This window comes from Catharus ustulatus, chromosome 6 (genome assembly GCF_009819885.2).
Source record: "Catharus ustulatus isolate bCatUst1 chromosome 6, bCatUst1.pri.v2, whole genome shotgun sequence".
Taxonomy (NCBI): Eukaryota; Metazoa; Chordata; class Aves; order Passeriformes; family Turdidae; genus Catharus; species Catharus ustulatus.
This window is the reverse complement of record NC_046226.1, coordinates 54552366-54572979: the sequence shown is the minus strand read 5'-3', so window position 1 is coordinate 54572979 and position 20614 is coordinate 54552366. Positions and strand designations below refer to the sequence as shown.

The 20614-nt window shown below is 46.6% G+C and overlaps 1 protein-coding gene across 4 annotated transcripts in view; it reads left to right on the top strand.

Annotated features, from left to right (window-relative positions):
• Positions 1-20614, top strand: part of DAGLA (diacylglycerol lipase alpha) — a 66254-nt gene that overhangs the window by 38370 nt on the left and 7270 nt on the right. For all 4 annotated transcript variants that reach the window (XM_033061992.2, XM_033061995.1, XM_033061993.2 and 1 more), the window contains 15 exons: positions 326-464; positions 3583-3670; positions 7122-7256; positions 7940-8017; positions 8753-8877; positions 9815-9971; positions 10170-10253; positions 10373-10450; positions 14053-14133; positions 15430-15572; positions 16462-16530; positions 17493-17565; positions 18330-18526; positions 19321-19450; positions 19874-20055. In XM_033061992.2, coding sequence (XP_032917883.1) covers positions 326-464; positions 3583-3670; positions 7122-7256; positions 7940-8017; positions 8753-8877; positions 9815-9971; positions 10170-10253; positions 10373-10450; positions 14053-14133; positions 15430-15572; positions 16462-16530; positions 17493-17565; positions 18330-18526; positions 19321-19450; positions 19874-20055 — 1759 coding nt within the window. The remainder of the gene's footprint in view (positions 1-325; positions 465-3582; positions 3671-7121; positions 7257-7939; positions 8018-8752; positions 8878-9814; positions 9972-10169; positions 10254-10372; positions 10451-14052; positions 14134-15429; positions 15573-16461; positions 16531-17492; positions 17566-18329; positions 18527-19320; positions 19451-19873; positions 20056-20614) is intronic.

Below are 20614 nucleotides of genomic sequence, written 5' to 3'. Positions count from 1 at the left end.
TCGGAACAGTCGTTCCATTCATCCGCCTGTGCTTCCGGCACTCAGGCAGGGATCCGTGTTCCCAGGGAAGGGCAGTCTGAAAATTCTGCTTTTTCCCTTTAGAATGGCTTTACTGTTTTCCTGGAAACCTTTCCCAGTCTCCTGGTGGGGATGATGTTAATGGTGCCATCCTGGATACTCAGGGAGCATTTAATGGCTCCATAAAACAGCTGCAAGACTCCTCCAGCTGTGGCTTAAAAGCCTTTCCAGAGGATTTCCTTTTGCTGCAGGGGTTTGGGGTGGGAAGTCAGAGTCAGAGCACCTGACTCCCATTTTTGTTTTTCAGGAATGGTGGTGTGCAACTGGGTGGTGATACTGAGTGTGTGCATCACTGTGCTGTGCGTCTTCGATCCCACGGGACGCACCTTCGTCAAACTCCGCGCCACCAAGCGCCGGCAGCGCAACCTAAGGACCTACAACCTCAGGTAAGGCAGCATTCTGTGGGATCCCAGACTTCCAGGGTGCCTTGGGTGCAAGGGACCTTAAGGAGCATTGAATTCCAGCCCCCTGTCATGTGCAGGGATACCTTCCACTAGATAAGGTGGCTCCAGACTGGCCTTGGATTCTTCCAGGGATGAGGCAGCCACAGCTTCTCTGGGAAGTCTGTTCCAGGGCCTCACCACCCTCCCAGGGAAGCATCTCTTCCCAATATCCCATCTATCCCTGCCCTCTGGTAGTGGGAAGCTGTTTCCCCTTGTCCTGTCCCTCCAGCCCCTTGTCCAAAGTCCCTCTCCGGCTCTCCTGGATCTACTTTAGGCTCTCTCTGGAGCCTTCTCTTGGCCAGGCTGAACATTCCCAACTTTCCCAGCCTGTCTTCACAGCAGACTGAATTTCCTTTCTATCCAAGGACACAATGATTTAAGGAAAGAACCAATGGAGAGTTTCAGGGTTACCAATGCTGTGTCCTCATGGCTACAGGCACCAAAAATCCTCACAGAGACAGAGAATTCCAGGATGGTTTGGGTTGGAAAGGATCTTAAAGCCCTTTTCTGAGCTCTGTCCAAGCTGTCCTGGAACATTTCCAGGAATGGGGCAGCCACAGCTTCCCAGGACAAGGTTTCTGGAAGGGTGTCCTGCTTTTTTGGGATCTTGCCCTTCTCCTTGCCTTGCTGCAGGGAGCATTCCACTCTGCTGAGGGGGATTTTGGGAAGATGCAGCTCCCTGCCAGGTGCTGTGTGTGGGCACCTGCATCCAAAGTAGGCAAAGCCATGCAGAATCCAGCTGGATTCTGCCTTAATTACTGGATTTGTGGATCCTCATAGACCCTGCTGACCACAACAACCTGTTTGTCCATATCCCATAGCAGCATTTTCCATGGAAACAGTGAGTCTGTGCTTAAATTTTCCTTACTTTGAGGCAGCATCTCCTTCCAAACCCCTTTTCTTCCTTTATTTTCCTCTCCAAAATCCAACCTTTTACCCTGAGGTTTCTCCTGTTTAGTCTTGGCCAAGGAACAATTCCCTTTGTGTTGGCAGTTGGATCTTTTAATTAAGAATTGATTCCATCTTGGAGCTCCACAGATGGGGAGAGAAAAAGCTTTTTTCACCAAGCAAAGTTCTTTCCGAAGAATTTTTTCCAGTAGGGGACAACACAAACAGGCTTTGTTTCCTTTGATATGTGGCTGTCCTTGAGGAATGTGGCTTTGGAGGGCATGGGGATCCAAGGGATAAAAAATGAGGCTTTCCAAAAACACTCTCTAAATTTCCCATTTTTCATTGGGTTTGTATATTTTGTATATTCCAATGACTTGGAATGAGGTCACTTTTGAGGGAAAACTAGACTTTTCTAAGGATACTGCCTCAAGTTCTATGGGAAGGAGCCTGGGTTTTATTGTGGAATGCCAGATATTCCTCCTGACCTTTACAATATGTTACAGTAGCTTGGAATATTTGGAATTAGTGCCTAGCATGGTGATTGCTGCTTGGGGTCAGGGCAATAAGGAAGAGAAGGAGGATGATACTGTGGATGTAGTACTACATCCAGGGAAAAAATTCTTCCCTCTGAGAGTGGTGAGGCACAGAGCAGCTGTGGCTATTCCATCCCTAGAAATGTCCAAGGTTGGATGGGGCTTGGAGCAATCTGGGATAGTGGGAGCTGTCCCTGCCCATGGCAGGGGGTGGAACCAGATGAGCTTTGTGGTCCCTTCCATCCCAAACCGCTCCAGAATTCTGTGATGATTTTTTCTAGGCAAATCTGAGCTCCGTAGCTTGCACAAGTAAATTCAAACCAACCCCAAAATTATCTCCTCTGTGGGGAATTTTGAGATCCCAGAAAGCTGAGTGAAGGCCTTTCTCCCTTGGCTGGGTTTTTCCCTTCAGGCCTGTAGCATTTATGGAGAGCTTGTTCCTGCTGTTCATGGATTTTTCCTCTGGAAAGGGAATGTTAACAGCTGTTAACAAGCAAATGCTGTGGGCTATGATGTGAAAAACAAACATCAAATGTGACTGTTCACTGCTCAAGCAATTGTTTCCAAAGGATATATTCCCAACTTCTCCCTCTTGCTGAAAGAAATCCTTTCCAAGGAATAGATGAGGAAGTTCTCTGCCTGGCTGGATTGTGTCCCACGGTGGTTTTCCTTTCTCAGTGGCATCGTGGTGTGTGTGGGCTGGGAAAAAGAAACAACCCAATAAAAGGCTTGGCTCGTTGTGCCAAGGCTTTTCCAAGGAGCTTTGGAGCTCCTACTGAAGTTGTGGAAGTTTGGTGTTAGGAAGAAAGAATTTGGGAAAAGATGAAGGGAAAATAGCTCAGAGTACACTTGGTTGTTGAACCCCACCAGGGAAATTGTGGAATTCTTTGGGATCCGGAAGAGCAGAGCTCTGCTGCTGCTCATATTCCCATTCCTCTTCTGAAAGGTTGTGGAGAGCTGTTTTCAGATACTCAGGCAGGAGCTGATGGATCCCTGTGGGATCTGCTTCTTCCATTTCCAGCAAATATTCCTTTACCAGCATCTTTTCCTTTCAGGTGCAAGCCACTATCTAGTCTTGGGCTTATCCTGATGGAATGCCCTTGTGTTTCCCTAAAAAAAAAAAAGAGGAGCTACAGTCTTTAAGGAGCTTGGCACTCTGGCATGGAATCAGTCCCTCCTTCCATGGCAGGGGATAGAACACAATGATCCTAAAAATCCCTTCTAATCCAAAACATTCCATGATTCTGTGATGGGAAAAATGGCATGTCTGAAATGCTCAGGGTCTCTTGTGCCCTTTCGCTCCCTCATCCTGAGGTAGATTCTTTTCCTTCTGAGTGGTTGCACATCCTGGCACATGGAGCAGCTACCAAATTGCAACAGGAGCTTCATTCCATGCACCCCATTCAGGCAGGATACCAAGTATCCAAACACAGTGCTTGATCCTGTGGATTCACACTTCTGGAGGTGGGGAAGGAGCTGGAGCACCAGGGATGGTTGAGGGAGCTGAGGGGGCTCTGCCTGGGGAAAAGGAGGATTGGGGGAACCTCATGCCATTTTTCCAGGGACAGCACACTCCATGTTGGATCCTATGCCGTGTTCTGCTCTCCTCACATTCCTACTCTCCCTTTTATTCCCAGGCACCGCTTGGAAGAGGGACAAGCCAGCAGCTGGACACGCAGGCTCAAAGTGTTCCTTTGCTGCACACGGACAAAGGACTCTCAGTCGGTAGGTACCAAAAATCTCCTCTTGGGAATCAAAATATCAGTGGGAGAAATCCCTGTTTTCCCTCAGGTTAGGATCACATTTGGCAGCACTTCCTGGGCAGCTCCTGTTTCCCTTTATCAACCTCTTCCTGAGCATTTTTCCTGTTGTTTCAGTAAGTCTCACATCCTTAAGGAGGAGAATTTGGTAATGGGAAAACAAAAACCAGAAGAATCACCAAAACCTTTCTGGATTTCCCAACAGTCAAAAACTACTATTTAATCCATAGATCCATGAGAAGATCACTGGGAACTTTCATGTGCTGCTGTTGGGATTTTCCCTTGCTGTTCTCTAGCAGGGAAGGGTAAAGCCTTGAAATTCCTTCCCCAAAATTTATCATTCTGTTCTCCTTAAAATCACTGGGAGCAGGTTGGTGCCTGAGGGTGGGATTCACCAGCATTCCTGAGGACCTGCTGGAGAAGCAAGTCAAACTTTGGTGCTGGAAAACTTTGCTTTTGATTTAACTAATTTGGCTAGAATTCTGAGAATTTGAGGACTCCTGAAGGAGCCAGCAGAACCAGGGAATTGTTCCCAAAGGGAGGAGAAAGTAATAAAAATCATGAGATTTGTGCACTCGCAGACTCTGAGCTCTGAATTAGTTACAACCTCTCAGGGAAAAAGCTGGGATTTATCAAGGACATTCCAACAAAACCAGCAGTGGCCAAAAAATCCGCCCAGACGTTTAACTCCAGTTAGAAGGGCACGGAAAATGACAGGGAAAACACCAAGGGACCGACCACAGCCGCCGTGTCCTCACTAAATATAGCCCAGAGTTCGTGCTCCAAAAGGATGCAGTGGGAAAAGGAGCACATTGGAAGAAATGTGAACGTGGAGAGGAAGAGAAATGAGACTGGGATTGAAAGCTCCAAAGGGAAAGTGGAAAAATAAAGGATAGTCAGGTGAACATTTGTTCTTCCCAGGTGATGAATTGAATTGAAGCATTTCTTAGGAAGTGCTGTGGAATTATCCACAGGTGCAGCTTCCAGAGTGTGGGAGGTTGCAGAAATTGTCACAGCCCTTGTGCAGAAATCCAGCACAGTGTCCTGTGATGCTGCCCCTCCCAGGATCCCTTTCCCTGGCTGAATTGCCACCATGTGTCTCTGGGAATGTCCCTCTGGGAAGTTCAAGCCTAGGCCTGCCAGGTCCCAGCTTATCTGATGGGGAAATCCCTCTGGAAAACTGGAACCAAAGGAGCTTTGTGCCCTGGCAGCTCCCACAGCAGCTTTTCCTTGGTGCTTCAGAGTAGTGGCGCTTCCCTTCTCCCTGAGAGCACATCCAGGTCACCTTGCCCAGATGCTGGAGACTCTTGTCCTGAGGGCACAGCATGGATGCTACATCTTGGGAGACAGAGCCCTGACAGGCACCTGAATGCCCTGAACAACTCACATTTTATTCAGGATTGCAAAGTATTCCAAGTATTTTGAGTTCTTTTTAACAAACTTTCCATTCTGCAGTGACTGTTTCTCTTGGTTTTTTAAGCTTGGGAAAAAAGTGGATTCCAGACACCTCACATTCCTCGTGCTGTTGAATTTCCACTTTACATCCAGCTTTTGAGCAATTTCCAACCTCTTTTCTCTGCAGGAACAAGCCTTGACGTTGTGTCCTGGCATGGCAGCGTGTGGAATGAATGAGCACGTAATGGATCAGAAATTACTCCATTGCTGCCCATCCCAGACTCCATGGAAAAATAAAAATGTAGCAGCAGAGGATCATTGTCCTCTGGGCTGGAAAAGTGTTTTATGGGATGGACATAGCTTTGGAGAAAGGATCTGGGGTGAAGTCTGAAACCTCAGAGCCTTCAGGGTGTGTAGCAGAGCACTCCAGGTGGACAAACAGGAATAATGTCAGGTGTTCCCATGAAAAGCCGTTCCTTTGGAGCGGAAAATGTGCATTGAACTTCCATCAGGGTCTTTTTTTGTCGGAGCATCCAGGGCTGCAGCTGCCACTTTGGATTAATTGGTGTTTGTCCTGTTTCCTTTAGAGGCTCTTGGCATTTCTTGTGAGCTCACAGGAGCTAGGATTGATGAGGTCAGGATTCAAGGATACTGCGGTTGGAGTGCCGTTGGCTTTCCAAAGGCACTGCTGGCACAGAGAGTTGGCACCTGGAGCCCCAGTTCTTAATGGGGATTTAACTGGCTTTTGTAGGGAAGTGAAAAATGACAGAAAGTCATGCCACATGCTAGGAGTTTGGCAGGGATAAAAGGATGTAGGTCATTCCTGCAGGGAAGAGAAGGGATTTACTGTCTTGATGGTCAAAGAAGGGAGAGGAGAAATCCTGTTCTGGAGTGCTCAGGGTTTTCACAACATTCCAGTCTTGTGGGTTTTGATGCTGGATAAAGGATACTATGAAAATATGGGATAAAGGTTCAGGGTAAGGCTGTGATCATCCTTGTAGGAAAAGTTTTGAATAGCAGAAGTGTTTTGTTGCTCCAACGACTGGATCATCCTTGTCCTTAGGCTGGAGTAATGACAGGTCAGCACTGGGCCACTTTTCAACCCCTTTCCAGCCTCCCAAAATATTCTCCTGTAAGGTCTTGTGGTTTTTTTTGCTGTGGCACAGAGCAAAAAGTGGGAGAAGGACATTGCTCCTCAAAATACCTTTGTCCCTCTGCTCCAGAGCCTTTGCTTGACCCTCTCAGGTCACTTCCATTTCTGTCCCTCCTTTTTTGGGTTTGGTCACCTTAATTCCTGGGAATTCTGCGTTCAGTGACTCAGTTTTCACTTGTCATGCCTTTTTGCTTGGGTGTCATCCAAAATAAACCTGGAAAAACCTGGCAACATGGGCAAAAGAATCCCAGGTTTGGGATAAATTTGGGCAGAAGGATCCCAGGTCTGGAATAAGTACAGGCAAGTTAAATGTAGGCAAAAGGGTCCCAGGTCTGGGGTAAATTTGGGGAAAGGTTCCCAGGTTTGGGTTAAGTTTGGGCAAGAGGATCTCAGGTCTGGGATAAAAGGATCCTAGGGCAAAGTCAGAGTTGGAGAGACTCTTAAATAGGACAAAATGAGGTTTTTTTTCCTCATGGAATGGCCTTTATGATGCTTTAGAGTAGAAAGGATGACTCCAAGGTGGTATTGGATTAGAATTTGCTTGGGTTTCATCCCATTTTCTCTGTTTTCTTTAACAGAGAGAACCAAAACCATTCCCTTTCCCTCCCTTTGTCCTGTGTGAGCTGTTTGGATGTTGAGGTGCCCACACATGGCACAAATCCAGCCCCTGAGTGGGACTGTAGAAAATAAACAAGAGACAATAACCATGTGATCAGTCCAGATCTGGCATTCCCTGCAGGAATCTCGTGGCTGTTTGGGAGGCAGAACTCCAAAAACGAGTCCAGTTCTCACTTGGTGTCCTGTTTTGAGGCTTCCCACACCCAAACTCCTCCTCCTCCTCCAACCCCTCTCTCCCTGGATTTTGCAGGATGCCTACTCAGAGATCGCCTACCTTTTTGCGGAGTTTTTCCGAGACCTGGACATCGTCCCCTCGGACATCATCGCGGGGCTGGTTCTCCTGCGGCAGCGGCAGCGGGCCAAGCGCAATGCCGTGCTGGATGAGGTGGGAAAACCTGGGAATTTCACTTCCCAGCTGCTCTGGGATTCCCTAGGAAACAGCTGCTTGGCTCTGCCCACCTCATTTCTAGGTTCGCTGAGGTGGGAAAGAAAAATGATGGCAGCTTTTCCTGAGTTTTTCCCTGTGGTTTTTCCCTTTCAAAGGGCTCAGCGGGTGCTGAGTCAAATCTGGAATGATCTTCTGGCAGGAGAAGGAGAAGCTCCTCCAAGGGGGGAGCTCTTGATCCCAAAAGAGCCTCCAAGGTGGTTGTGGGTACTTGGAAATAAATGGGAAGATTATTCCCACTGTACAGTGATGTGGACAAGACTCCAGCAATCTGCAGGGGGAAAAATTCCTAAATCTCCAAACCGCTGTTGAGGTTTGCAGATTGTCAAGCCCGGTAGGAAATGGATTTATTTTATTGGGATTTTTTTCCCCTTGATTTGGGATTCAGGCTACAGAAGGAAAAATTTCCAGTTTTCCAAGCTGCTGTTGAGGTTTGCAGATTGTCAAGCCCAGTAGGAAATTGATTTATTTTAATGGGTTTTTCCCCCCTTGAGTTGGGATTCAAATCAGGCAGGAATAAAACCACTGGAAGTATTTGAGGGGCCTTGTTGAGATATTTGGGAGTGGATTTTTGTCTTGCTGTCACACAGAGGAATTTTTTTTTGTGTATTTGTGACTTCCAGGCAAACAATGACATTTTAGCTTTCCTGTCTGGAATGCCAGTGACCAGGAACACCAAATACCTGGATCTGAAGAATGCGGTAAGTCTCTGGCATGTGACATCCTCCAAACCCAGCTATTATCCTTATTTTCTTTTCCTTACTGTCTTCTCTTATGCTTTTTTTGCCCCTCTTTGAAATAATCCAAGAAATTCCATGAGAATTGAGCAGAACTTGATTTCTGGAGGCTTGATGAGGTGATATTGCTGCAAGAGAGTCAGCAGTGTTATCCCTGATTTATTTCTGATTTTGATTCATTCCCGATTTTGATTCATCTCTAATTTGTCTCTGATTTAGATTTTCCTGCCTCATTTTCCCCCCTCAGCTCTTCCTCTGATTTACCTCTGATTTCTCCCTGATGCTTCCCTCATTTTCCTCTCTGGTTATCCTGCCTCCAACCCCCAATCCAGCTCTCCAGCTTAACTGAGATTTTATAGGATGCAACTGCAGCACGTGGCCCTAAATTGCCTTTGTGGCCCTCTCCAGGCATCCTCTGGTCTGCTGGAAATGGGATATTTAGGGAGCTTGTTTCCAAATCTGCTGGAAACACCTTCCTTAGCAGCATGGTGGGATACCCAGAGAATTCCTCAGGAAATCAGGCAGAGAAATCTTTGGGAGGGGGCGGCTCTTGCCTGGCATTCCCACTCTGCTCTCCTCAGTCAGCACAGTGCAGCTGGGAGAGGGGGCTGGCACTCAGCATGTGCCTAACTGTGGAAAAAGGGAATGGGGGGAGAAACTCCAGGCGATTCCAGGCTCAGGGAGTGCCGTGTCTTCCAGCAAGAGATGCAGCGGTACCGGGAGGTGTGTTACTACATGCTCTTCGCCCTAGCTGCCTATGGATGGCCCATTTACCTCATGAGGAAGCCCACGTGTGGACTCTGCCGCCTGGCCAGATCCTGCTCGTGAGTGCCCACCCTCAGCTCTTTTTTCTTGCCTGGTTTTGCCACATTTAGAGATGCATCCTTGGTTTTTCCCCATGTTTGTTTCATGCCTTTGGTGCTTCCTCCCTGCTTCTTTTTCTGCCTTTTTCTCCCCGTATTTGTAGTTTCCATCTCTCCGGGCTTTGTATCCCAAAGGTTTTCTGAATCCTTTCCAGTTCCTTGTACATAAACCAACCTGTCCTCTTCTCCATCCTCTCTGGAGCATGGAGCAGCCAGCAGAGTGAACTCACCTGGCACAACACCAAGTCCAAAAAGAGCTTCTTGGAGCTCAAAATTCAGGGAGTTGACATTTGGGTCCTAATTAAAAGACCTCCAAGATTTGCATGGCTTGGGCTGTGCTCCCTTGGATTAATTGGATTTTTCCACCTCAGGATTTTTGCCCCAGTGCAAGGGTTTGTCTCCAGCTGCCAGAATTCTGTCACCCGATTGAATTTGGGGACGAGCTTTTGGCACTTCCTGGGCTGTTGGGAGGAGTGTGATTCCTTGGGAATACTTTTATCTGTGTGAGAGAAGGAAAATGTGCTTCTCTTATTTTGGGATGATTGATGATTCTAAACCCATTTTTTTTCCTATAAATAAACCTGGAGCTTGGTCAGTGTTGACTTTTCCACATTGAAGCACTGGAAAACTGCACTTCCAAGGATAGTATCCTTTGAAGAGCCATCCCTCCCCACCGTCCTTGGGTTCCTTGGGGACTGGCTGCATTGTAGCTCTCTCTGGTGCTCAAAAGGAAAACTGCACCTGATCCCAGATTTTTGAGGCTGCTTTGTGGTTTTATCCTTCTCTTGGCACTCGCTGCCATTGGGATGAGGTTTGGAGGGTCTGCCTTTCCGTGTCCTCTGGGAATGCCGCTCTAAATCCAGCCTTTTTCCCTCAAAGCCATGCTTCCCTCCTGCAGATGTTGCTGCCTGTGCCCGTCGCGTCCGCGCTACGCTCCCGGTGTCACCATCGAGGAGGACAACTGCTGTGGCTGCAACGCCATCGCCATCCGGCGCCACTTCCTGGATGAGAACATGACCTCTGTGGACATTGTCTACACTTCCTGCCATGATGCTGTGAGGACAATCCCAGACCCCCTTCCCAACAGAATTTATCCACTTCCGGCTGTAGTGGGACAAAGAAGGGAAACTAAACCCTTTTCTCTTCCATTTCCATCAAGAAATTCTGTCATTTGGACACAAATCCTGTCACGTACTCTGCCTCTGTTTCCCTGAGGATAATCCAACGGGAATGTCTCTCCTGATCTCTTCCAGGTTTATGAAACTCCTTTCTACGTGGCCGTGGACCACGACAAGAAGAAGGTGGTCATCAGCATCCGGGGAACTCTGTCCCCAAAAGTAAGTGGGATATGCGGTGGCCTCCCCAGTGGACATTCCAGAAGGTTGGATGCCTTCCTGGTTTGGAATGCTGAGCAGGATTCGACCCACCTGAAGCAGGGTGACTGCTTTTCTTCCAGGATGCCCTGACGGATCTGACGGGGGACGCGGAGCGCCTTCCAGTTGAGGGGCACCACGGAACGTGGCTGGGACACAAGGTGGGGAAAACAAAAAGAAAACAATCTCAACCCAACCCAAAACCAAATAAAACCCCATGGATTTTTCTAATTATTTCACTTTTTAATTATAAACCCTCAAATGGTCTCAATTACTTGAAAAAGAAGTTACAGAAAGGGCTTTGAGGTGTTAAATAATTAGTGGGAACAATTAAAATCGCTGGGTGTGTAATTAAAAACTCCACACAATCAGAGAATTCCAAATTGGGAAAGGCATCGTGGAGACCCACAATGAAATTCCTGGAGCCACTCAAATGACTTTTTCTTCCAATGACCTTTAAGGAATTTTCAATCAAAGCCTGAGAATGTGCTTAAAATTCTACTGTGATGGGAATGTCCTCAAAGGATACTGGCACAGCTTGGATCTGTGAAATTAGATGGATGCTCCGTGTCTGTGTGCAGCTCTGGGCTGGCTAAATCCATTTATTCCAGAGCTGACCTTTGCCCCTGTCTGGCAAAGGAACGACGTGCCGAGTTTTTCAGATGATCCGGAATTGGCAGCTTCCAAAGCTGCAGTGCCAGGTTGGGAAAGGAAAATCCAGAGTGAAGGTTGGAAGGAACGGAGCAGTTGCTGGAAGTGCTGCTGGGGGGATGAAGTGTTGCTCAAGGTGGGATGTGGAGATTGGAAATCTTTGGAAGCCATGAGCTGGGAACTCCAGCTTGCCTCATGGTATCCTGCTGGAATACCAAACCTCTGCTCCATGGAATCCTGGGATGGTTTGGTTGGAAGAGACTTCAAAGATCCTGTTCCCAATCCCTGCTGTGGGCTGGGACACCTTGGAGGATGGATCCTGGACAACCTGGATCAGTGGAAGGTGTCCCTGCTCATGGGACTGAGATGGGCTTTTAGGTCCCTTCCAATCCAAACCATTCCAGAATTCCATGTTTCAATGAAAATCCAGGAATAGATCCTTGCAGAAATTGGCTTTGCTTTTGATCTTTATATGAAAATATTCTTCCGCCAGTGACTTCCATGAAACATTATCAGTTTATCCCCTTTGTTCCAGACAGAGCTGTTATTTGTCCCTTGTGTTATTTCTTTTTTTGGGATTGCTGCCAGGAGAGAAATATTCACTTTCTCTGGAATTATTATCAATATTAATCTGCAGACAATAATGTGCTGTTGATTCCCGAGGGAAAACTAAGGGAGATAATGGAATTTTAAATGCATTTTTAATGTCCAGGAGTCAAGTTTAATATCCAAACAAATCCAGTGTCTCACTTACACATTTAATTTGGAAGCAAGGACTTGGCTCTGTGGGAGCTTTCCCAGGATTTGTTTGATTTGGGGTGTTTTCCTGCTGATTCTGTTCCACCCATTCCTGGGGGTATCCATCAGCCATCTTAAAATTTCATGTCTTGATGTTTACATGAAATTTTTATCACTCCACAGCTCCAATGTCATAATTAAAAAAATATTTGTCAGGGCTCTGAGCTATTCTGGATCAAAAAATAGAGCTGGAACTAAAGTTTAAGGATTTGAATGCCAGAAAAAAGAGAATTATAACTTGAAGAAGAATCCAACTTCACTATTTTTGCAACAGAATCCACTGATTTTATTACAAAATTATTTTAAAAAATAATCCTCTGCCAAAGGGGTGAATCCAGATTTAATTGTTGAACTCCCAGAACAAAATTAGTGAAAATAGGATGTTGTGGAGCTTTGTTTCCTGGTGTTGAGCCAACCTGGAGGACAACAAGGAGCTGGTGGAAGCTCAGCCACCATCCCACGTTGATAGATCATCCACTAATAAGAATTTCCAACATTTTTCTCTCATAAATAGACCCTTCTGAGGGTTTTCCCCCAGAATCTCAAATATCCCAGATGCAAGACAATGCAGAATATTTCTATTCCTTTCCACTAAATCCTTGATCCATGTGGTTATTTATGTGTGAACTTTGAAAATTAAGCCCAAAGAGTTTTATTATTGAAATTGGATCTGTTTCTCAGAGAATTTATAGCTGCTACATCCCTGGAAGAGACCAAAGCTAGGTTAGATAGGACTTGGAGCAACCTGGGCTAATGGAATGTGTTCCTGTTCAAACAAACGAATCCAAACAAGGATTCCATGAAATTTGGGGAATTTTTCCAATGGAAAATCTAAATGGAAGATTGTAGTCTCATTCCATAATAATTAAAATCCCTGTCTCCATTAAGATATAATTACCAAAAACACGTCCTAAAGGCTGACTAACATCCCAGCAGTGACATCACTGTGGATTTGGGTCACGCTCTCTAAAAATAGAATCCCAAATTCATGGTGGGAATTTAGATCAGTGGCCTGCTGCTCACTTCTCATTAGGATTGGGAATGGAGACTCTTCTGGAAGCTAGGGAGCTGCTGGGAGCTGGGATAAGGCACAACCACTGTGGTGCTTTGTGGTGGTGCCAGCATCCCATAAATCTCATTTCCATGGGGTGGGGTCTCTGCTGTGCTGCTTCCCCTTTCCAGTATCCACATTGGGATCAAAGACATTTCAGATACTCAGGACCTGGAAAATTCCATGTTTCTTTGCTTTCTTTTCCTCTTTTCCTGGCTTCTCTAATGCCTTTCTGCCCCTCTTTGAAATGATCCAAGAAATTCTTTAAGAGTGGTATAAAACTTGATCTGTGGAGGCTTGATGGAGTGATATTGATGCAAGAGAGTCAGTACTGTTACTCCTGACTTATCCCTGATTTAGATTTATCCCTGATTTAGAGTTTCCCACCAAATTGCTGGCCCCTCATCCTCCTCCTGCCATTTCCCCCCTCAGCTCTTCCTCCATTTTCCCCTCTGATTTTGCCCTCTGATTATCCTGCTGTGTTTAACTCCAACCCCCAATCCAGCTCTCTGGGATAACTGAGGTTTTATATATTATTATTTATGTATTTTTTTCTTCGCTTTTGGTGCCAGGAATCCTTTTATATCTCTGAGATGGAGAGTGAGCCCCCAATAATATTCCCTTCGTACTTACACCACTTTAAGATAGGGGATTTAAAGGAAAACAGCCAAGGAGTTGATTTTCCCCATTTCCCCTATGTTTTGGAGTTCAGGCTCACTTCCCAATGAATTAAACTGTAGCATCATCAGGAATTTGTGCAACAAACCAAATTCCAGTTGCTTTTTTATAACTGCCCTTGGAATTGGATCACTACCTTTGGAATCACCACACAGATAGAAAAACACTCCTCAGCAGAGAGGAAGAATGTTTAGACCCAGATGTGATCTTTCCCATCTTCCAGTACTCATTGACTTCTAGGGAATAAAAACCTTTAATAATTTGGAATTAATGTCTTCTGACAGTCAAATTCCTTTAATATTGATGGCTGGAGAAGGCAGGATCTAATTCCTACTGCTGCCACTTTCCTCTCTGGTGTTTGTATTATTATCTCTATTAGAATAATTCACACCTTTATTCCCAGGTTTAAATGGAAATCTCCTTCCCAGATTTACCTGGAATAGGATAATTTGGCTTTAAAAACCCCATTATTTAGAATATCCAAGTCTCCATCTTGATCCAGGCTGAGGGACATTCCAGAGCTTCTTCACCTTGTGGCTGCTGGATGATGAGATCCCATTTACATCGTGCTGTGTCTTCCCACAGGGAATGGTGCTGTCTGCTGAGTACATCAAGAAGAAGTTGGAGCAGGAGATGGTGCTGTCCCAAGCTTTTGGACGAGATTTGGTGAGTATGAGTTGCCTCTGCCCAGAGGATGAGATTTCCATAAAAAACTTGGTTTTAAGGGGATCTCCCTCTCCCTGAGTATGTTGTATTCATTTCTCAGCTCTTCCTTTAATTCTTGTTCCTCTGGATTTCCAGCTAGTTACTCATTCATGGCATGGTTTGGGTTGGAAGGGACCTTAAAGCTCATCCCATTTCACCCCCTGCCATGGGCAGAGAATATTCCCCAAGATCAGGTTGCTCCAAGCCCCATCCAGACATCCTGCAAGGCTTTTTATTATTTTGAAAGCACCAATACTGCAGAGCTCCTGATTATTTTCCTTTTCCTGCGGCAGGAAGTCCCACGTGGTGGCAATGAAGGACTGGGAGCATTAAAACCAAATCAGCAGGAACTAAAATCCCATTTTTATGGAGATTTTCTTTGGAATGCCATGTTGTCTGTCCCTGTGGGCACATTTGTGGTGGCGGGGAGATGTCACAGGCCTCAAGGGAGATGTTGGAAAGCAACTTACCTTGCTTTATATGTTGGAAATAGTTGTTGAAGTGCTGCCTTGGGATATTTGGTGGATGGAGGAAGAGATAAACCAGCATCCAGCTTTTTGGGATGGAGCTTCATTCCTCTGCCTAGAAGAGGAAAATGGGAGTTGTTCTGTTACTCAGGAGGAATTTTTTCTGGCTTTAGGTCCATAAGTGCCATCCCAGGTCCCACCAGCCCAGGACCTTGTTTCTGACAGCTGCCAAGGACAGATATTCCAGAGAAAAGTATCCAGTGGGTTTATAGACACTTTCTGTGTGGGCTAGGATGTTATCAGGAGGGGCAAAAGGCTCCCATCAAACCCTAAATAATTCAAGTAGCTGGTGTGCCTTTCTTTTTCTTCCCACCTTCTTTCTTTCAGGGAAGTCCCAGTAGGTCAAATGTAGAATTCCAGAAGTGAATGAATTGCAGCCTCCAGTGAGGCCCTGGCACAGGTTTCCCAGAAAAGCCATATCTGCTCTATCCCTGGAAGTGTTCCAGGCCAGGTTGGATGGGACTGGGAATAACCTGAGCTAGTGGAAGGTGTCCCTGCCTATGGCAGGGGGTGGAATGGGATGATCTCTCCCTTCCTTTTCAACCTAAACCATTCTGGGATTCCATGATGATTCCATGGTTCAGAACAAGCAAGGAGCTGTTCAGCTGGAATCTGGAGTGTTCATGTATAGAAACAGACTCCAAAACTTGGGAAAGGGGGAGATTTGGGGGATAAATTCAATTTAATTTCCACCCTGATCTAGATTCCTTGTTGTTTCCATATTTTTTAGGGAAGAGGAACAAAACACTACGGCCTGATTGTGGTTGGGCATTCCCTTGGAGCTGGCACAGCTGCCATCCTGTCCTTCCTGCTGCGTCCCCAGTACCCATCCCTGAAGTGCTTTGCCTATTCCCCCCCAGGTGGGCTGCTCAGGTAGGTGTTGGGATACACTTGGGATACACTGGATCCTGCTTGTGAGGCTCTAGGGAGCAGTGAAATGGGCAGGCAGCCTGGAGAAGCAGAGTGTTTCCTCTGGGATATAGTTTGGAATTCAAGTTAAGATGGCTTTCCCAAATATTCTGGTTTAAAACGGAATTATCCATGGCTCTAATTTTAATGGGAAATGGGTGCAATTTCCTTACTCTCTGCCCACTCCCACTGAATAGATGGAAATAAGGAAGATACTTGACCAAATGTAGGTGTTTGCAGCAGCTTATCCAGTTGTTTGGACTCCTTTTCCAAAGAAATTGGAATTGAGTTGTGATTTCTGTCATCCTGCAGCCTAAAATTGGTCACAGGGATAGTTCTGGTTTCTCTCCCTTAGCTGTGGAGCAAAACCAGGGAGAGATTAATGGTGAATCTTTCTCATTACAAATGGGAACAGAGCTTCTGGTCATGTCATTCCCGAACAAAACATCCCATTGGATTGCTGGGAAGTGAAGGAAGGTCTTCCTAGTCCTGACAGGCACCAGGCTGATCCATTGGGATCAGCTATGGAAATTTGCCATCTGAATTCACCCAAATATTGGGATATTTCATCCTACATTGTAGCCTCAGGAGCATGGGATATCTTCTATGGCTGTCCCAACATTCCCAAACTATTGGAAAATGACTGAGGCATTGAGTTAAAGCCCTTCTTTTCCTAGCTATATCCAGAGACATGTGCAGGGGAATGGTTGAACCATGGGATGTGGAGATCAGGCTCTTCTTCCACAAAGCACAAGTCCCCAAAGCTTGGATTGGGGTTTGTGCCCCTGGTTTCCCTGCACTGAATTGGGAATGAAACACTGTTTGCTTCTTCTTGCTCCTGTTTCTCTTCCAGTGAGGATGCCATGGAGTATTCCAAGGAGTTTGTGACTGCAGTAGTGCTTGGCAAAGATCTGGTGCCCAGGCAAGTGGAGAAGTGTCTGAATTCCTTGATGAATATCTGTTGTTCTGTCTCAAATCATCTGTTTCCTGTTTGAAACACCTGGATCATCTGTCTCCAGTTTACTCATTTTCCTGTCCTTTTATTGTTCCCTGTTTATCTTCCTGATTCCTTGTGTCACTGTGCTTTTCCTGGACACTTCTGTTGGGATTTCTGTGGGCAAATCCCTCCTGTGTGAAAGAAAAGGGGGAATGTCCTATCTCTGGAATCCCTCCTTGTGGTACCTGGAATATCAGGTGTGCCACTTTCCTGGTTTCCTGTGTTGTCTTGGCCCTGTCCTGGATGTGCTGGCACCTCATTTGGACCAGTTTGTCCCAAAATGCCTGTTCCATGTCACCTCATCTATGAACCAGCTCATTCCTTGTGCCTTGGCATTCCTCACCTTCCTCATCTCCTGTTCTGCTGAGCAGAGATTTGGAGCAGGAGCCAGGCAACTGGGAATTTTCCTGGATGCCATGATCCTGTCCATCCTGCATCTGCTCAGTGGTGTCATTCAGTTCCAGGACACTTTTCCAGCTCAGCTGTTCTGTTGTGTCTTCTGTCGTCACCTCCCTCCTTCCTGTTCACTGATCTTATCCTGTCCCAGTAGTTCCCTGGGGCCTCTCACTGGCTCCTGCTGCTGGGTGATGCCACAGCCCACCTCTGAATCCATCTGCTCCATGTTGTATCCTTATAGTGTCCTTTTAAACACAATGCCTTGTTTTTCTGTGCTCTGTATCCTTCTTGTCCTGTTCCCTGCCCAGGTGTTGTGAACACATTCCTCCCTCTTCCATAATCCAAATTTTCTTCTTTTCCAGACTCACTTCTTCTCCAGAATCACATCTTCATCTCTTCCAGAATCACATCTTCCTCTTTTCCATAACCACACCTTCTTTTCCAGACTCATGTCTTCCTCTTTTCCATGATCACATCTTCCTCTTTTCCAGGATTGGGCTCTCTCAGCTGGAGGGATTTCGCCGGCAGCTTCTGGATGTTCTCCAGAGAAGCACCAAACCAAAGGTAAGTGGGAAGAACCAACACCTGGAGAGGTCTCTGAGAAGGGATGGGGAATTTTAGTGGTAGGAAGGGTGGGTTTTTCTCCATGTCTCCTCAGGATTATTATTTAGGGAACCAGAGGAATGATGGAAAGAGCTGGAAAGCTCAGTGGGATTATTCTGCCTCACCTACTGAAAATTCCCAAGCAGGGAATTTTCTGTCTGAGTCTCTTTTAAAGTCTATATTCCAAGTATGGCTTTTCCTGACCAGTTAAAACTGGGAACAGTCTGGAAGTACAGCAGCTGTGCTTGTCAGAGCATTGGGGTGATGCTGTTCCAGGATAAATGGTCTGCTCATGTCTTGGAGATAGGAAATGTGGGAAATTGTCCCTCCTCAGTCTTCACCATTGCACCAAGATGGAAAAAACCCATAAAATACGAAGATTTGCAGGGATAATGCATGGTGGAATTTACCTGGAGAGGGTATATAATTGGGAAAGGAAAACTAACTTTCAGAAACACTTGGATCATCTCTGTCTCCAGCTTCCCCGTTTTCCTGTCCTTGCATTGTTCCTTATTTATTCCCAGTGTCACTGTGTCTTTCCTGGACATCTCTGTTGGCGTTTCACACACCTTCCTTAGGCCAAACCCTCCCGTGTGAGAGAAAACAGGGAATATCTTGCCTCTGAAATTCTTTAAGCCTCTCATGTCCTATGAGGCAATTCTGCTTTATTTTTGCTTTTCTCTCCTCAAATCCTCCCTCCTCTCTTTCTCTCTTTGTGAGAACAGTGGCGGATCATTGTGGGGGCCACCAAGTGCATTCCCAAATCCGAGCTGCCCGAGGAGCCGGAGGAGAACTCGGTGACGAGCAACCGGCTCTGGACACATCCCAGTGACCTGACCATCGCCCTGAGTGCCAGCACCCCCCTGTACCCCCCTGGCCGCATCATCCACGTGGTGCACAACCACCCTGCCGAGCAGTGCTGGTGAGTCCTGCAATTCCTGCTGGAATTCTTGCTGGAAAACTCTCCCTGACACAAGGAGAAGGGGGTTTTCTTCCCCACCGTCTCATGGGACACACTGGTTGTGTCTGCTGGCAGAGTTATGGAATGGTTTGGGTTGGAAGGGACTGTGGAGATCCAGGGGCAGGGATGCCTTCCACCAGACCAGGTTGCTCCAAGCCCAGTCCAGCCTGGATTTGAACACTTCCAGAGATGGGCAGCCACAGCTTCCCTTGGAAATCCATCCCAGTTTTCCAGTCTCACCACCTTCACAAGGAATAGTTTCTTCCAATATCTAATCTAAACCAGTACATGGAATGCTGTAATGGTTCAGGTTGGAAGGGACTTAGGATCACCCATTTCTACCCCCTGCCATGGCCAGGGACACCTCCCACTATCCCAGGTTGCTCCAAGCCCATCCAACCTGGCCTGGAACACTTCCAGGGATGGGGCAGCCACAGCTTCTCTGGACAACCTGTGCCAGGATTTCTGCACTCTCACAGGGAAGAATTCTTTCCCAATATCTAATCTAAACTCACCTTCTTTAAAGTTGCTTCCCCTTTTCCCATTACTCCAAAGTCTTTTTCCTCTTTAGATGATGATTAACCCATGGGTAATCATGTCCCTGTTGGACAATGCAGGATTTTGGAGCAATATTTTAACAGCTCCTCTCTCTGTTTTTTTCTCTTTTTCTCCATCTGCATCCTGCTGTTTTCACATGCCAAAAAAATGCCCTGCTCTTCCATCCCAATTTCCTGTTGTCTGGACCCCTTTTCCAGCTGCTGTGAGCAGGAGGAGCCCACCTACTTTGCCATCTGGGGGGACAACAAGGCCTTCAATGAGGTGATCATCTCCCCGGCCATGCTGCACGAACACCTCCCCTACGTGGTCATGGAAGGGCTCAATAAGGTAAGGCAGGGAATTGCCATCCCAAAAAACACTGGGACAAGCCAGCCTTGCCCTGGAATGCTGCTGGTTAAATACACCAAGCCATTTATTTTGGAGAAGAGGAAGAAAGGGGATGCTCCTGGTCAGTCTTGCACAGGGTATTGGAGCAGAGCATAGTGAGGTCTGCTAATGGAATTCCCAAAATCCCAGATGCTCCTGTTTCCAAATTTAATGTCAGAGTAATGTGAGGTTGGGTGCTCATGGTTCATTCCAGGAGCTGCCATTAAACTGGACCCCAGGTGACATCCAGGGATGAGTCAGGATTTATCCATCTAATCTTTTATCTCCATGTGCTTCCAGAAGGCTCTGGGAAGAAAGAGGCCAATTCCAACTCTTTGAAAGCCTCCAGTCAATCCCTGCTGTTCCTCTGTTTTCCTTGGACAGGTCTTGGAGAACTACAATAAGGGGAAAACAGCTCTGCTTTCCGCAGCCAAAGTGATGGTGAGTCCTACGGAAGTGGATCTCACCCCGGAGCTGATATTCCAGAGCCAGCCCTTGCCCAGCTGCCCCACCGTGCAGATTGGAACTGGAGCCATCCCAGCAGACAGGAGGAACAGCAGTACCAAGTAAGGAGAGATTTTTCATGGAATAGTAGCTCCAGGTGTGGGTCCTCTTCCTCCTGGGGCATTGTGATGATCCATGTTAGTGTGAAAGATAGATCCATGGGCTGACTTTATGGGAGTTAAAGCTTCAGGATTTCTTGTGGAATGTCAGGGGAAAAAGCTCCCTTGTGTTGCTTAGGAATTTGAGTGCAGCAAGGTCAGGAAAAGGTACGGAAGAAACTTCCTTTTTTCTCTTTTTTCCAGACAGAAAAAGTTTTACCTTTTTCCCAAGGTAAAAACTTGGAGCCAAATTTGGTTTGGGTTGGAAGGGATTTAAGGATCACCCGGTTCCAGCCCCTGCCATGAGCAGGGACACCTTCCACCAGTCCAGCACTAAGCCCTGTCCAACCTGAAACACTATCATGGATAGTCCACAGCCTCTCTGGGCAGGCAGAAGGATTTAGTGAGCCAGGAAAAAAGGGACAAGGGCAAGAACTGCAGTTTGCAGAGAGAGAATCCATTTGTGATATTTCCAGCTGGGAGGATGGAGCGAGAAGAGATTTCACTGGAGTTGTGGATGCCT